The sequence below is a fragment of the Myotis lucifugus genome, unplaced genomic scaffold (assembly GCF_000147115.1).
Source record: "Myotis lucifugus unplaced genomic scaffold, Myoluc2.0 scaffold_23, whole genome shotgun sequence".
Lineage (NCBI taxonomy): Eukaryota > Metazoa > Chordata > Mammalia > Chiroptera > Vespertilionidae > Myotis > Myotis lucifugus.
The window spans coordinates 8,422,688-8,440,331 of NW_005871071.1; the positions used below are offsets into that span (position 1 = coordinate 8,422,688).

Sequence of the window (17,644 nt, forward strand, 5' to 3'; positions counted from 1 at the left end):
ATATCATTATGTTAAAGTGTCTCAAACTAAAAAGCCAGCATTGAGTCCCATGAGTTTACTTTTCTCTGTCTGCAAAGATTCATCCTGTTCTTTAAAGAAGTTTTGTAATCCTTACCCGAGGATATGTTTTTAAATTGCTGTTTTAGATAGAGAGGGAGAAAGAGAAACATTAATTGGTTGCCTCAGGTATACACCCCAACCAGGGATTGAACCTGAAACCTGGGTATGTGTGACAGGGAATTGAACCTGCAACCTTTTGGTGGATGAGATGTTGCTCCAACCAACTAAGCCACCTGGCCAGGGCCATCCTGTTCTTATAACTCAGGAATTTTTTGCTTTTTTTGGTTATAGTTCTTTCTTTAAAAATTATGGGTTTCTTATCATTGAATTTTGCTTTTGTTTTTGTTTCAGACCCAATGTCTGTGGATCACGTTATAACGCTTACTGTTGCCCAGGATGGAAAACCTTACCTGGTGGAAATCAGTGTATCGTTCGTAAGTAAATAGATAATCTGTCATTCTTCATGTTCTTCCTTTGTGGTTTGGTTGAATGGTGATTTTTAATGTTTGGTCCTTTGTAACTGCATACCAGTAATATGTTGCAGTACCTTCCAGCTCTAAGATTTCCCTACTTTCTCTGAATCCAGATGGGAAATACACTAATGGGGTCAGACCATTATTATCCTTTAACTCAGTGACTTCTTTTGGAGTATTTCTGAGATACAGGTATAGACCTTAGGGTACTGGGACACTCTGTTCAGTGTTGCATGTCATCACATATGCTGTGCCTGGCTGCATAGATTGCATGATCACTTCGAAGGGATTGTGAAAGAAGGTTACCATTGCTGTTTTCCTTATTTTTAACTTCTTCGTTGGCCACCCACAAGCCTACCCAAACGTTGTATGCTGAGTTTGTGTGGTCAAGGCCACAGGAAGACCTTCCTGTTAGACAAAGGGGAAAGGAGGCAGATAGAGCATCAGATGAAGACCAGGGAAAATATTAGAGAAGAACTCAAGTGGTACCAGAGATTCCTCTGGGATCTGTGCTGCTGTGGCAAACCTCCAGGTTCTCAGAATAGCCCACAAATGTTGAGTGGTACACCACATGCCAGGCCAGATGTTATTTAATGGAGATATGAAAAATTAGTTATGGCATCTGTTCTCCATGAACTTTTACAGTCATCATACCTATGAAATAATTTTCAATTTTCAGAAAATTCCATTAGTATAATGGGAGAATTTACAGCTGAAAGGACACTAAGGAATCACTCAATCTACCTTCTCACTTGGCTAACAGTGGTATGTGGATAAGAATAGACTCTTTCAATAAATATTCACTTGGTGAGCTGAAAAAATTAATCCTTTTCCCCAATTCTCTTTTTTCCCAAAGTGATTTTAGGCAGAGAGAGAGGGAGGGAGAGAAGAAAGGAGAGAGAGAAAAAGAGAGGGAAGAAGGGGAAGGAAGAGAGGGAAGGAGGGAGAGAGAGATTCATTGTTCTGCTTATTTATGCATTCATTGCTTGATTCTTGTATGTGTCCTGCCGGGGAATTGAACCCGCAACCTTAGCATATTGAGATGATGCTCTAATCAACTGAATTACCAGGCCAGGGTCCTTTTCCCAATTTTTGATTCTGACCAAAAGCAACTTATTCATTTAACACATTGCCATGTATTTCAAAACCAAAGTTGAGTCAGTAAAACAGGGATATAAATGATATTTGGAGTTTTCTAAATGAACTTAACAACAGAACCCTTTACCTGGTGTTCTGTAGAATCTCTGAGAAATGCTATCCAGATATTTAAATAAATGTTTATAGGATCCTTTGACAGTTTTTTTCTTAATAGTTTTTAGTCTCCATCCGTGGATGTTTTGATGTTTCAATGCATTTTCTATCAAGTGTATTGTATTTAGCCTTGCCATCTCATTTGCCTCTTGCAAGGCTGTGTAGGAGTTTGAGGAAAGGATCATGCCTATGACTATTAAAAATAGTCACCAAGTCTTAGTTTGGTGATAAATAGAAATCATTTGCCATTTAGACTTACTGTTTTGGCCACTGGCAAAGCATTTGGTACCAGTAAGATATTAGTTTAAACAGCTTCCTGGCTGTGGAGGCAGGACTGTTGCAGTGGATTTCAGACGTCTGCTCTCAGACTGTGGACATGACTCACAATTGGACTGAAGGCAGGATCAGAGCTGCTCCATAGATCGTATGTTCTCAATGAGCAGGATCTGATCTAGAGAAGGAGGCTCAGTGGGCCTCAGTATTTTTATAAAATTTTTAAAGATTAAGCATCTAGGATAAACTAGACTTCCAAGAATACTGTGGTAATTTTTGTATCATTAAATCTTAATGTTGATATAAAAACAGAATGCTTGTAGGTATTTAAGTATGTTTAGCTGCAGGATTTGTAGTTTTGTTTTCCCTTCATAGGATGTCTGGGGCCCCTGGATAGACTGAGTGCTGTGGAATATGCCAAGAGAGGCTGAGAACCACTGACATGGATAAGGGAGTTACCAAATTTTATAGCCAGAGTTTATTTGGTCCAAATGATTTGTTTTGCAAATGAATAAACCCGAGGCCTAAGGTCCCATAAGTCACGATGACAGAGTTAAGGAGGAGCCGGAGATCCCAGGTTTCTCATTTGAGGCCTGGGTCCTCATCAGGCAGTGTGCGCTGAAACCGTGTGCTAACCGCCCTCTGGTTTTATTCACAGCCATCTGCCGGCATTCCTGTGGGGATGGATTTTGTTCTAGGCCGAATATGTGCACTTGCCCATCTGGTCAGATAGCTCCTTCCTGTGGCTCCAGATCCAGTGAGTATAACATGTTATTATATATAATATTATTTTATGTGGTTATGCCCTATTTTCTCCTAAATTTGCATTTGGCTTTTCTCTTGCCTGCAATACATTTTTCACTAGAACATCTGCCTTCTCTGTTTTGCCCAAAGTACTTGGAATGACTTTGCTTAATCTGGCCTCTCATTTCCCTTCTTTACTCTTTATAGGGAAATTGCTATATGGGGCATAGTTACTATGAGTCATATAAAGATTATGACCTTCTTCTGTGTAGCCATTGCCTTATTTATCTTTGTATCTCCAATGTAAACACCATAAAAGATGCTCAATGAAATGGTTGTTTAATGAACATTTTGGCTCAACCTAGGCATTCTTCCCTGTGGTACTGAAATATGAATCTGATTAAACACTTTTTTAAAAAACTCAAGACCCCTGCCTTTGCAAGAAGAAAATGCAAGAAGCCATTATGGCAGTTTCTGGGGATGATTTATCTTGAAGCACAAACATATTTTTCCTTTCAGAATTTTATCACTTTGTTCATTCTGTGAGCCAAACAAATATTTGCAGTTCATTCCTCAGAACTTTGCTTGCTTGTTCTTTAAGTGTGGGGTCCTCAGCAGTGAATTAAGGGAAATGGGGGGCGGGGAGTTGGGAAGGAGGTGAGTCATTATTGGTTGTTAACAAGTTGAAGTTCATGTTCCTCAACACCTTGACACTCCCCTTACAGTGTGTTCTGTTTTTGACAAGGTTTTAAGGGAATGTATTGTGGAAATAAGTTCATTCTCTTTGGTTTACTGCAATTAGAGACTTCAGCAGAGTCAAGGTTCATCATCCACTCAGAGTTCTGACATTTAAGTGTGACCCGTATAAGCCAGTTAACAGGATAAGGCAACTAGTGCTGGGTAGTTGACCCTCTCGGTGCCCACTCACGTACCTTGGCTTTCATGGGTTGACTGTGCCTGAGACATCTGTAAAATTTTCCTGGCTAGGGAGCATGCCAGGCCTGCGTGCAGGGCAAGATGGAAAGGCTGGGGGTGGGAATGGGGACAGTTAATGGTCCCAGAAGCAACTTTTAACCAATGACAGGAGAATGTTAGTGCCCTCGCTTCCTTGCCTCTCAGTTTGCATCACTATGAGGTGTATTCTGCAGTGTCTCCTGAAGTTCCCCACTTGAACACAGTAGGAATAGGCTTGATAATGTACTTTATTAGCTTTCTTCTCTTCCTTGTCTCACTTTCCCACTCTCTTATCAGTGTTTCCTGAAATTACTTCTAAAATAAAACTACTCACATTGAAATAATTGTCTCAGAATTTGTTTCTGATGGAAACCTAGAACTACACACAGACAGATTGGGATAGAATCCCCACCTTGAGCTGGGACTCATTTGCTTATTGCACTGAGTATAGATTATTCTTATTTTATCTCAGCCTGGTTTTGAATGTATGTCTTCCAAGCAACAGAAGGTTCATTTGCCATATCAAAGGCACCTGAGTGGGAGAAATAGAAAGAGGCAGAGAGGTCAGCTGGCAGCACAGGACCATGTTGGATGTCTCTAGCCTCATCAGGATGGCCCTCAGGCTGCTGCTGAGGAGTGAGAGCCTCAGGGTTGGGGAAACAATCTACATATCAAGCTTGGAATAGAACCATCTCTCAAATAGGTCCTTGAATCAACCAACAACACCGTACTCCTCTGGGGGAAGAAAATAAAGTCAGATGACAAAACTGAGTAGCCAGCTGGAAAGGTCTTCAGTGATAGTGTGAGCTGCTAATGATTTCTGTCAAGTAATGACATCTCTGTCATGAGATGTGGAGACAGCTGTTAATAAGACCAGAAGGGAAAACTGTGGTCCTAGTAGACCTCATGCTAGCAATGAAGTGGGAGGAATGGTAAAGTCTTGTGCCCAGATTTAGGCTAGAGATTGAAGTTTAAGACTTCTGGGTGATGTTCTCTAAAGAGGTTTGGGTTCATCTGTGGTGCTCGGACACTGGACAAAGTAGTTGGTGGATCAGAATAGTGTGAGGAGGAGAATTTGGATCATAAGAATCTTTGAGGCATTTGGAGCCTTTAATATTGTTGGTTTGGACTTTACATGAACTAATATTTTCTAAATAGCTTGAAAAATTAAAGATGGCAGAATGTTTTTCATTAAGGTAACTGGGGATGATCAGAACCCCTTTCTGATCTTTTGAAATGATGTTCTAGGGAAGAGCTATACCTTCCTATAGAACTTCCTGGCCATGGTGTGGTAGACAATAAATGTGGATGGATCACTTTGCTAACTCTCTTGCTAGTAGAGGATAACCCAGCTCAGTGAAATGTTTGCACTCACTACTTGTGGTTCTATGAAAATGGGGTAAATTTAAATAATCTCACCAATTTTTCCTATTAGAAGTTTTATGCTTGGTTTGTGACAGGTGTCAAAGAGGTGTAGGCGAGTTGTAGGACCTCTGAGGCCTTTGTTTTCTCACTGGAAAATTAAAAGAATGAAAGGAAGGCAGTTCTTCTAGGTTGTTTTTGACTTCAGTGTCCTGTTAATCTGAAAATTGGAAATGACGCCTTAGTGGTCTGAATGAGAAACTGCATTTCCAGAAGGTCCAAAGTGCCAGTCCACAATTCCTTTAGATACTAAGGACATGGCTTCCCTTAATCTATTGGGAGTCTTCCCACCAGTCATTGAGGAATCAGGGTAAAAAGAGAAGGTTGGCTAGACAAGGTTATAACAATGTATTTTTTTAGACTTTAATTCCAGCTCTCTTAGGACCCTTCTCTACTCTATGAGTCTCTGAGGCTAGATGGATTGTGAGTAATCCTAATTCTCACAAAGATCTGTCACGGTTGGCTGATCCATGAATTTGTCCATCGAATTACTTTTACACTTTTGTCAAAAATTAGTTGGCCATATTTATGTAGGTCTATTTCTGGGTTCACTGTTTTATTTAATTGATCCACTTTCCCTTCTCCAATACCATACAGTCTTAATTACCATAGCCTTATAATGTCTTGAAAATTGAGTAGATGAATTCTTTTCACTTTTTTCTTCTTTTTAAAATTTATTTTAGCTATTCCAGTTCCTTTGCCATTTCATATATATTTTAGATTAATCCTGTCTGTATCTACAAAAAATATTTCTAAGATTTGATAGGAATTGTATTAAGCCTATATGTCAGTTTGGGAAGTATTGGCATCTTTATACTTTGTTAAATTTTATCATTTTCAATTCACTTCAGATTCAGTGAGAATTTGGTGTGCTTGTACTCCCAACAGGAATCCAGCCTCTAAGGGTATAAGAAGGATAAGGCCCGGGCAACAATTCCAGAGCAGCATGTTATCGGGTCTGAGTGAATGTGGTGCAACCACATAGTGAAACTGCAATGACTCCCCAAGCACGGGAAGGTGCTGTAGCTAGTCTGGAAGAAGTGACCCTTTGAACAGTTTTTCAGGGAAGTGTGGGATTTATATGATCATGGAGGAAAGGAGTGGGTAGAATCTACTTATACTGGTCCATAGAAACAATTCAGTTCTTTGCTTTCTAGTCTATCCTCTATGGAAGTGCCCTTATCATTGTTGTCATATAACTTGTCTTTCTCTAGCTCTTTTCCAGCTCTGCTAGGTTGTTGGTTTTTTTGTGTGTTTTGTTTTGTTAATACTCACTTGAGGGTATATTTTCCATTGCTTTTCAGAGAGAATGGAAAGGAGGGAGGGAGGGGGAGATAGATGGAGTAGAGAGAGAGAAACATTGAAGTGAGAGAGACACATTGATTGGTTGCCTCCTGCATGCACCCCGACTGGGGCTGGGGCTCAAATTTGTAACCCAGGCACATGTCCTTAACCAGGAGTCAAACCTGCCACCCTTTGGTGAGTGGGCTGGTGGTCTAACCTCTGAGCAACACAGCCAGGGAGAGTTTATTGGTTTATTGTTTTTTTTGTTTATTTTTAGATATTTTAGTGAAGTTGCTCTTCTGAGTGGTGTGTCTTTAGGCAGCATGGGATATTTATGCACTTAAGGAAAATGTTATTGCTGTTATCTCTTCCTGTGAAAATCTTTTTGTCCTTCAATGATTCTGGTTGCCCCTATGGACTGTTGTCTCAGGCAGAGAGTCAAGAAGTCTGTCCAATTGTTTGATTTGTCTGTCTTGTGCTTTTCCTAGTTCCTAAATTAAAATCACCTGCTTGCCCATACACATACTTATTTGCAAATTGCTCCCAGTGTTCTGTCTGCCCCTGTGCCTGCCAAGATAATGGCAGGTTTTGGAATCATTTCCAACCTAATGCATCCCACAGAAAATCGTTACCTGGGTATTTAAACCTTAGTGCCAGCCCGGCATATCTTGTTCCAGTAGTGTGCTCACATTGTTCTCTTTTGATTGGTTATTTTAAGAATTAATTTGTACTGGACATGATCTAAAGAAAGTTTCTTCTACTCCTCCTGATGCCTGTCAAATGGAAGGCATTCAATAAGTATGGGATGACTGAAATCTGGAACAAACATAAAATTCATTGGGATGCTACATGGATACAGGTTAATTCCATCTTCAAGGGGAAATCCTCACTGGGCCTCATGAACCTCAGGTGGCAGCCTGCACACCAACCCTTGGTACTTAGAGCATCCGATAAATTTAGAGCATCTTTATGGTTTTAAGTAGAGCTATTATTTTTTAGTTGCCATTTGTAGAGACACAGAACTTGGTCTCCAAATTGCCAGACATCTGGAATTCTTGTTCACATCAGAGTAAATTTAGAATATGCATCAATGGCAGAACTCAATAAAAAATACAACCAATTGGTGTGCATATACTCCCTAAACTGTTCCTGTTGTGCAGTAAGGTCCTGGGCGCCTGCTCTCCCCTCGAGATCTGAGACGCACATAGAATGCAGTTTCTGCCCTGTCCCGTTTGGCTCAGTGGATAGAGCGTTGACCTGTGGACTGAAGGGTTCCAGGTTCAGTTCTGGTCAAAGGCACATGCCTGGGTTGCGGGCTTGGTTCCCGGTGGGGAGTGTGCAGCGGGAGGCCGATCAATGATTCTCTCTCATCATTGATGTTTCTATCTCTTTCTCCCTCTTCCTTCCTCTCTGAAATTAATAAAAATATATTTAAAAAAGAATGCAGTTTCTTTGGTAAACATATTTGTGGCAAAGCAGGTGTGATTAAGATCTACTCTCTGTTGATGAGCTTGCTCCCCTGGGCCAAGGACTCATGGCTCATTGGTTTATTGGGACCACTAGACTCACCATACTTTAGTGTTTCACAAGTCTGACCAAGTTCTTTTATATTTTAAAGGAGAAAGAATATTTAATGCTGGAAAAAGTTCACTTGAAAGACAGGGCAGAAAATATATAAAAGCATATGAGAGAGGTTTTTATTATATTTGTTATATTTAAATATAAACTTCTCATTCTTCCTCAAAAGAAGAATTAATTCTAGTTTCTAATTTGAACAAATAATGTAAAGTCACTATTTAATCTGCTGTTAGCCTTTTTATCTCAAAGTAGCTAAATGGCTTTGCTGCTCATGTGGGAATGGAAATTAGCTTTTGGCATGAGCCACTTTAATTGAAATCAGTTTGTGGGTTGAGTTCCTCTGCTGCTTGACAGATGACATCATTTCCTGTGCCTTTCCCAGTCCTCGCTGTTTTGCTAAGATAGGATGGAGCTAAGTTTAACTTCAAATTTTAAAGCAACTATACACCTTTTCCTGACCTACTTAGAATACTATCCAAATTTTTCACCGAATCATTTCCTTTGTGTACTTGCAGATAGTTTTTTTAGTTAAAAGCATTTTGGCTGAGACGTTTTAATGGAAATATAGGAGCCTAAAATAACAGTTTGTTTTAATCAGTTTCCTGGGTTGCTTGACTTCTATAATGATTCTTCAACAAAGGAGTTATTTCTGCTTTTACACACGGGGAAATGAAGATAAAAATATTTTTAACAGCAAAGTACTCGGGGCTGTATAAGTGCTTAGGACACAATGGGCAAATTCCCAGTCTCAGCTTTTTAGCATAGCTCTTGATATCATTATCAGGTAGCACGATTTACCTGATAGGTGTTAATTTAGTAAAGTTTTTTAAAAAAATATGTGTTTTTATTGATTTCAGAGAAGAAGAGACAGGGAGAGGGAGATAGAAACATCAATGAGAGAGAATCATTGATTGGCTGCCTGCTGCATGTCCCCTACTGGGGATTGAGCCCGCAACCCGGGCATGTGCTCTGCCCGGGAATCAAACTGTGACCTCCTATTTCATAGGTTGATGCTCAACCACTGAGCCACACCGGATGGGCAGTTTTAATAGAGTTTTTACAGCATCTACAAATAGGCTAGGGCTACTCTGAGCACTTACGGGGATATTATTAATGATCATGATGCTTCCCACTTTCAAGAAGCTCTCAGACAAATGGGCTGAGGATGGGAGAAATAATTTTTAAAAAATAAGTTTGGTGACATAATATACATTTCAAAAGACAAGTATAAGGTACTCTGGAGTCAGAGGGAAAGAAGGGGAGAGAGGAGAGAATAGAAATGAGGAAATGTCATAGGAGAAAAGAGATGTTTGCAGTGGGTATTGGAGATAGGTGGGATTTCAGATTTTGTGAGAACTGTGTAAGCTTTCTGTTTGGGGGTGGAAAGTTAGGCTCAAGAGACAAAGAGACAGGTTAAAGAGGAGAGTCCACGAAGAGATCAGTGCAGACAAAGTGCCTGGCATTTTGTACGGTATATAGTAGGCACTCGCAAATATTTGTAGAGTGAATGAATGACTGATACGGAGATCGAGGACTGAGTCATAGGACATATTAGGAGTTTGCAGAGGAGCCTGAAAGGCGCATGGGGCCTTCCTGAGGAGGGCTTTGATGCTGAGAGATGGAGGTTGTTCTTCATACAGTAGAGAGAGTGAGCCTTTGATGGTGTTTCAGTCAGTGTGTGACATGTTCTTGCAAAGGTGCGTCACTTTCAATGTGACTTCACTCTTTGGTGCTCTGTGAGGGCATAGGTAGTGTTGAGTTTTGGCCCCTTCCTTTCCCTGTTGTCATGCTGAGATTTGTGTAGCTCCTGATGAAATGGTCCTTTCTCCTGGAGTCAGCAGCTGCGCTTTGATCCTCACAAGGCTGCTGGAGTCTTCTCTCTGCTCCTGGGAGGAGATTTGGCTTCCATGCTCCAGGAAGACTGAGCAGAAGAAGGAGCATAGCCCCAGATGTCTGCTCTTGCACAGAAGAAGGATTCTCTTCTTCCCCGCCCCCCTTGTTAAAATTCTTTAATGTAATGATTTTTTAAAATGTTCTTTATTGATTAAGGTATTACATATGTGTCCTTATCCCCCTTTGCTCCCCCAACCCCCACTCATGCCTTCACGCCCCTGGCGTCTGTATCCATTGGTTATGCTTATATGCATGCATATAAGTCCTTTGGTTGATCTCTCCCCCTTACCCCCACCCTCCCCTACCTTCCCTCTGAGGTTTATCGATGTAAAACTGTTGAGCCTTTTTCTCTAGAAATTTACTCCCACCACTTGGAGGACAGGGCAGAGTAAGGCAGACTTCCCATGCCTGGCCTGGCCTCCTTGTATAGGGATGTGTCACCGAGGATTGATGATGGATTCAAGCAAGCCTCAGTCTTTTCCAAGTAGAGTAGTTACTGTTTCTGGAGGCCTAAGGAACAGCCTTGGATTTTGAAAGAGTTCTTAGCATGCCCGCATGATTGCAATAGAGACAGCCTAAACTAGAGAAACTAGAGGAACGAGAGCCCACGACTTGCCATCACGCTCATAGGCGTCTTTTACTTCAGCTTTCTCTCAGGTCTGCTTGCCTGCCTGTGGTCTTTCTGTCCTGGGCCCTGAAGCCCCCACTCCTGTAGGTGACAATGTGATGAAAAATGAATTTCAAGCACTGCAGGTCTTATTTGGTTTAAGGTTACAGTTGAAGCAAGCAGCTCTTTCTGAGCCGAGTCCAGCAGGTCTCCATTATCAGGAGTCTTGTGACTCAATGCTGTTGTAGGGTTTTCCCCTTCTTTCTTGTTGTCGCCAAAACTTCTTTTAACAAAGTTCCTTGGACTTTCTCACTCTGACTGTTTTCCTGGGCACCTAGCTGGAATTCTACATCTTTTAAAATAAAAATTATTGCCGAGGTAATCTTGCCTCATATGGTTACTCAAAACACTACTTTCTTGGTACAAATTACAGAAGTGATATTGAGCGGTAAATTCTGCTAAATTAGGGAAGTCGTTTAGCATGATTAAATATCAAAGAAACAATTACATTGCATTGTAAATTATTTTATACATACAAACGATAACATGTTTATCATTGCCAGTTAAGTTGCTTCTGAATAAATATATGAACCTTGATAAATCATTTTATTTTCTCTTTAAATCACTGCAAATCAACTTCTGTGAACTGTTGCAATCTATGTACTTAGATTGTTAAACTAAAGCATTCTTCTTTTCTTTTTCCTTTTCAAGTCCAACACTGTAATATTCGCTGTATGAATGGAGGTAGCTGCAGCGATGATCACTGTATATGCCAGAAAGGATACATAGGGACTCAATGTGGACAACGTAAGTAAACCATAGCTGTAAGTATTCTAGATGTTAATCCATGTAGACAGACATGTAGGCAGATATATAGGCCAAAAGAATACAGAGATAAGCACCGATGGATTTTCTTTGATTACCTGGGACATGACATTTTCATAGACGTCCAGTGGCTTATTGGTGAACAGGTCACTTACCCAGCACACTAAGCACCAAATTTCTGATAGGAACCTTGGGAATGGGTAGTTTGATTCATTTTCCTCTCATTTGTCTTCACCAGCCCATTTTTCCTTATCCCTTTGGTTTACAGTCACCACCACAGGTGCAGAATTGTTATTCATTCCAGCTGTATACCTTCCATTTGATCACTGACCCTGTCCACCTGAATTTTCAAGAAGCATTTCAAATAAAGAAATCAATCTCATATTTCTCCTCAAATGTGTCCTTTATCTTGATCAATGGTATTTGCATCTCTCTAATTTCCTAGTCGAGATTCTGCTACTCTAATAGGTATCACACGGTGTTCAGTTTGTTGGTTCATTCACGAACAGTTCATTGTGTGTTTGCTCCTTTATTAGTCCTTGTGCTTTTCAGAAGAAAAAAATTCCTTTTCAAAAACTTGTTTTTTTTTTAATTACACCGAGATAAAGATATATATCCTGCAAAAATTTGGAACAGTTCAAAAATATAAAAAATAAAATTATCCATAACCCATCATTTCAGATATCCCCTTAGTCTTTTAATGCATATTTGGTACATGAGATCTTATCCTATGCATACTTTTTTTTTTTTTTCTGGATTTTTTTTTTTATATTTTTTTATTTTTCGCTTAAAGTATTACAAAGGGTATTACATAAGTGTCCTTTTTTTTCCCCCCCGCCCTTGACAAACCCCTACCCTCCCTTACCCCCCAGTGTCTTATGTCCATTAGTTATGCTTATATGCATGCATACAAGTCCTTCGGTTGATCTCTTACTCCCCTCCATCCTGCCCCCCAACTCTCTCTGGCCTTCCCACTGCAGTTTGGCAATCAGTTTGAGGCAGCTCTGCCTCTGTATCTATTATTGTTCAAAAGTTTGTAATGGTCTTTATTATCCATGAATGAGTGAGATCATGTGGTATTTATCCTTCATTGACTGGCTTGTTTCACTTAGCATAATGCTCTCCAGTTCCATCCATGATGTTGCAAAATGGAAGGAGTTCCTTCTTTTTTACAGCAGCATAGTATTCCATCGTGTAGATGAACCACAGTTTTCTAATCCATTCATCTACTGATGGGCACTTAGGCTGTTTCCAGATCTTAGCTATGGTGAATTGTGCTGCTATGAACATAGGGGTGCATATGTCCTTTCTGATTGGTGTTTCTGGTTTCTTGGGATATATTCCTAGAAGTGGGATCACAGGGTCAAATGGGAGTTCCATTTCCAATTTTTTGAGGAAACTCCATATTGTCTTCCATAGTGGCTGCACCAGTCTGCATTCCCACCAGCAGTGCACAAGTGTTCCTTTTTCTCCACATCCTCTCCAGAACTTGTCGTTTCTTGATTTGTTGATGATGGCCATTCTGACAGGTGTGAGATGGTACCTCATTGTTGTTTTGATTTGCATCTCTTTGGTTAGTGACTTTGAGCATGTTTTCATATGTCTCTTGGCTTTCTGAATGTCCTCTTTTGAAAGGTGTCTATTTAGATCCTTTGCCCATTTTTTGATTGGATTGTTTATCTTCGTTTTGTTAAGTTGTATGAGTTCCCTATAAATTTTGGAGATTAAGCCCTTATCAGATATGACGTTGGCAAATATGTTTTCCCACGAAGTGGGTTTTCTTGTTGTTTTGTTGATGGTTTCTTTTGCTGTGCAGAAGCTTTTTATTTTGATGTAGTCCCATTTGTTCATTTTCTCTTTAGTTTCAACTGCCCTAGGAGCTGTATCAGTGAAGAAATTGTTTTGGCATAAGTCTGAGATTTTGTTGCCTTTGTATTCTTCTAGAATTTTTATGGTTTCCTGTCGTACATTTAAGTCCTTTATCCATTTTGAGTTTATTCTTGTGTATGGTGTAAGTTGGTGGTCTAGTTTCATTTTCTTGCATATATCTGTCCAATTTTCCCAACACCATTTATTGAAGAGACTATCTTGGCTCCATTGTATGTTCATGCCTCCTTTGTCAAAAATTAATTGAGCATATTGGTTCGGGCTAATTTCTGGACTCTCTATTCTATTCCACTGGTCTATATGTCTGTTCTTGTGCCAGTACCAGGCAGTTTTGAGAACAGTGGCTTTGTAATACAGTTTGATATCTGGCATTGAGATCCCACCTACTTTGTTCTTCCTCAGGATCGCTGCAGCTATTCGGGGTCTTTTTTTATTCCAGATGAATTTTTGGAGAGTTCGTTCTAGATCTTTGAAGAAGGCCATTGGTATTTTAATGGGAAGTGCGTTGAATTTATAGATTGCTTTGGGTAGTATGGACATTTTAATGATGTTGATTCTACCAATCCAAGAACATGGTATGTTCTTCCATCTGTTTATGTCTTCCTCTATCTCTTTTTTCAACGTCCTGTAGTTTTCTGAGTAGAGGTCTTTAACCTCTTTAGTTAAGTTTATTCCTAGGTATCTTAATTTTTTTGGTGCGATGGTAAATGGGATTGTTTTTCTAATCTCTCTTTCTGAAAGTTCACTATTGGTGTATAGAAATGCCTCAGATTTCTTGGGGTTAATTTTGTATCCTGCTACATTGCCAAATTCATGTATTAAGTCTAGTAGCTTTTTGATGGAGTCTCTAGGGTTTTGTATGTATAATATCATGTCATCTGCAAATAAGGACAGTTTTACTTCCTCTTTTCCAATTTGGATGCCTTTTATTTCTTCTTCTTGCCTAATTGCAATGGCTAATACTTCCAGTACTATGTTGAACAGGAGTGGTGAGAGTGGGCATCCCTGTCTTGTTCCTGTTCTTAGGGGAAATGGTGTTAGTTTTTGACCATTGAGTATGATGTTGGCTGTGGGCTTGTCATATATGGCTTTTATTATGTTGAGGTATGATCCTTCTATTCCCACCTTTCTGAGAGTTTTTATCAAAAATGGGTGTTGGATTTTGTCGAATGCTTTTTCTGCATCAATTGATATGACCATGTGGTTTTTTTCTTTCAATTTGTTTATGTGATGTATCACATTTATTGATTTACGGATGTTGTACCATCCTTGCATCTCTGGGATAAATCCTACTTGGTCATGGTGTATGATCCTTCTGATGTACTGCTGGATCCGATTTGCTAAGATTTTGTTGAGGATTTTGGCATCTATGTTCATGAGGGATATTGGCCTGTAATTCTCTTTCATTGTGATGTCTTTACCTGGTTTTGGTATTAGGGTGATGCTGGCTTCATAGAATGAGCTTGGAAGTGTTCCTTCCTCTTGAATTTTTTGTAGTAGTCTGAGGAGGGTAGGTTTTAGTTCTTCCTTGAATGTTTGGTAGAACTCCCCTGTGAAGCCGTCTGGCCCTGGACTTTTGTTTGCTGGAAGCTTTCTGATGACTGCTTCAATTTCTTCCATAGTTATTGGCCTATTGAGGTTTTTAGATTCTTCCTGATTGAGTTTTGGAATGTTGTATTTTTCTAGGAATTTGTCCATTTCCTCCAGGTTGTCTAGTTTGTTGGAGTAGAGTTGCCCGTAGTATTGTTTAACAATCATTTGTATTTCTGTGGGGTCTGTTGTTATTTCGCCTCTATCATTTCTGATTTGGTTTATTTGGGACCTTTCTCTTTGCTTCTTGGTGAGCCTGGCGAGTGGTTTGTCAATCTTGTTTATCCTTTCAAAGAACCAGCTCTTGGTTTCATTGATTTTCTGTATTGTTTTTTTGGTCTCTATGTCATTGATTTCTGCTCTAATCTTTATTATCTCCTTCCTTCTGCTCACTCTGGGGTTTTCTTGTTGCTCTCTTTCTAATTCTTTGAGTTGTAGAGTTAGATGATTAACTACCATTTTTTCTTGTTTTTTGAGATAGGCCTGTAGAGCTATAAACTTCCCTCTCAGGACTGCTTTCATTGTGTCCCAGAGGTTTTGGATTGTTGTGTTTTCATTGTCATTAGTGTCCAGGATGTTTTTAATTTCTTCTTTGATGTCATCGGTAACCCAATCAATATTTAATAACATGCTATTCAGCTTCCAAGTGTTTGAGTATTTTGGGTTGTTTTTATTGTAGTTTATTTCTAACATTATGCCATCATGGTCTGAGAAGATGCTTTTTATGATCTCAATCTTCTTGAATTTGTGGAGACTTTGCTTGTGACCCAATATGTGGTCTATTTTTGAATATGTCCCATGAGCACCTGAGAGGAATGTATATTCCGCAGCTGTGGGGTGTAGTGTTCTGAAGATGTCAATTAAGTCCATCTGATCTAGTGAGTCATTTAGGATTGCTGTTTCTTTGCTGATTGTTTGTCTAGCGGATTTATCCAGTGATGTCAGTGGTGTATTAAAGTCCCCTACTATGATTGTGTTATTGTCGATATCTCCCCTGATATCTTCCAGAAGTTTTCTTATGTATGTGGGTGCTCCTGCATTGGGTGCATATATGTTTACCAGGGTTATATCTTCTTGTTGTATTGATCCCTTTAGTATTATGAAGTGGCCTTCCTTATCTCTGGTTATGGCCTTCACTTTGAGATGTATTTTGTCAGATATAAGTATTGCTACCCCAGCTTTCTTTTCCTTTCCATTTGCGTGAAAGATATTTTTCCATCCCTTCACTTTCAGTCTGTGTGAGTCCTTTCCAATGAGGTGGGTCTCTTGTAGACAGCAGATGTACGGGTCATGTTTTTTTATCCATTCAGCCACTCGGTGTCTTTTATTTGGAGCATTTAGTCCATTTACATTTAAAGTTATTATTGAAAGGTACTTGTTTGTAGCCATTTCTTTTTTGTGTGTGTGTGTGGCTGTTTTCTTTCTGAGCTTGATATTTCTTCTTTTACACCAGTCCCTTTAGCATTTCTTGCATGGCTGGCTTGGTGGTGATAAACTCCCTTAGCCCTTTTTTGTCTGTGAAGCTTCTTATTTCCCCTTCAATTTTGAATGATAGCCTTGCTGGATAGAGTATTCTTGGATTCAGTCCTTTGCTTTGCATCACTTTGTAGATTTCCGTCCATTCTTTTCTGGCCTGATGTGTTTCTGTTGAGAAATCATTTGATAATCTAATGGGAGATCCCTTGTATGTTACTTTCCGCCTCTCTCTTGCAGCCTGTAAGATTCTCTCTTTATCCTGAACATTTGCCATGGTAATTATGATGTGTCTTGGTGTGGGTCTTTTCGGGTTCACCTTGTTTGGGACTCTCTGGGCTTGTGTGACTTTCTTCTTCCCCACCTCAGGGAAGTTTTCTGATATTATTTCTTCGAATAGGTTTTCTAATCCATGTTCATCTTTCTGTTGTTCTGGCACCCCTATTATTCATATGTTGCTTCGTTTCATGTTGTCCCAAAGTTCCCTTAGGCTCTCCTCCTGCCTTTTAATTTTTTTCTCCATTTGCAGTACAGTTTGAGTGTGTTTTGCTTCCTTGTCTTCTAATTCACTGATTCGGTCCTCCGCTTCTCCCAGTCTACTGTTGATACTTTCAATGGTGTTTTTTATTGCAGCTATGTCGCTCTTCATTTCTTCTTGGGACTTACTTAAGTTGTTGATTTTTTCACCTGTTTCTTCTAGCTTCTTGCATACGTAGTTGAGTTTTTCATCTGTTTCTTCTTGCTTCTTGAACATCCGGTGCATGTACTCTAGGAACCTTATTCTGAATTCTTTTTCCGTCATGTTGCATATCTCTGTCTCACTTAGCTGCTTTTCTGGCGAGTCGTCCTTTTCTTTCCTTTGGGGGTTTCTTTGTCTACCCATGTTTGATCTCACTGACATTACTAGTTGTTGAATCGTTCAGTGGCTGGACCCTGGGTGGCAGTGGCTGCTCCCTGGGTGGCAGTGGCTCCTCGGTCTGTGGTTGCTCCTTGGGCGGTTGTGGTAGCAGCGGCTCCTCTGTTGATAGCAGGGCCTCTGATGGGTGCTGTTCACAGTTGTGGTGGCTCTTCTGGCTGGTGGAGGGAGGCTTCAGACGCAGCAACTGTTCCCCAGGCAGAGCGTGTGGTGATCAGGAGGCCGCTGTTGCTTGAATCTGTTGCGTTGATTTAGAGGCACAAAATACAACACAACAAGGCACAACGTACCAGGCATTGAACACTATTGTATTTACAATATTACTAACCCCAAATAAAGGTGGCCACCCGAGCTAAGAGAGTTGGGAGATAAGGGGGAAAGAAGAGAAAAAGGTAGAAGAGAAAAAAGAAAGAA

General features: G+C 40.0%; 1 protein-coding gene across 1 annotated transcript in view; it reads left to right on the forward strand.

Moving 5' to 3' along the window:
• Window positions 1-17,644, forward strand: part of FBN1 (fibrillin 1) — a 236,126-nt gene that overhangs the window by 28,444 nt on the left and 190,038 nt on the right. The window contains exons 2-4 of the mRNA XM_006085996.3: window positions 412-494; window positions 2,716-2,814; window positions 11,251-11,346. Of these exons, the coding sequence (XP_006086058.1) occupies window positions 412-494; window positions 2,716-2,814; window positions 11,251-11,346 (278 nt within the window). The remainder of the gene's footprint in view (window positions 1-411; window positions 495-2,715; window positions 2,815-11,250; window positions 11,347-17,644) is intronic.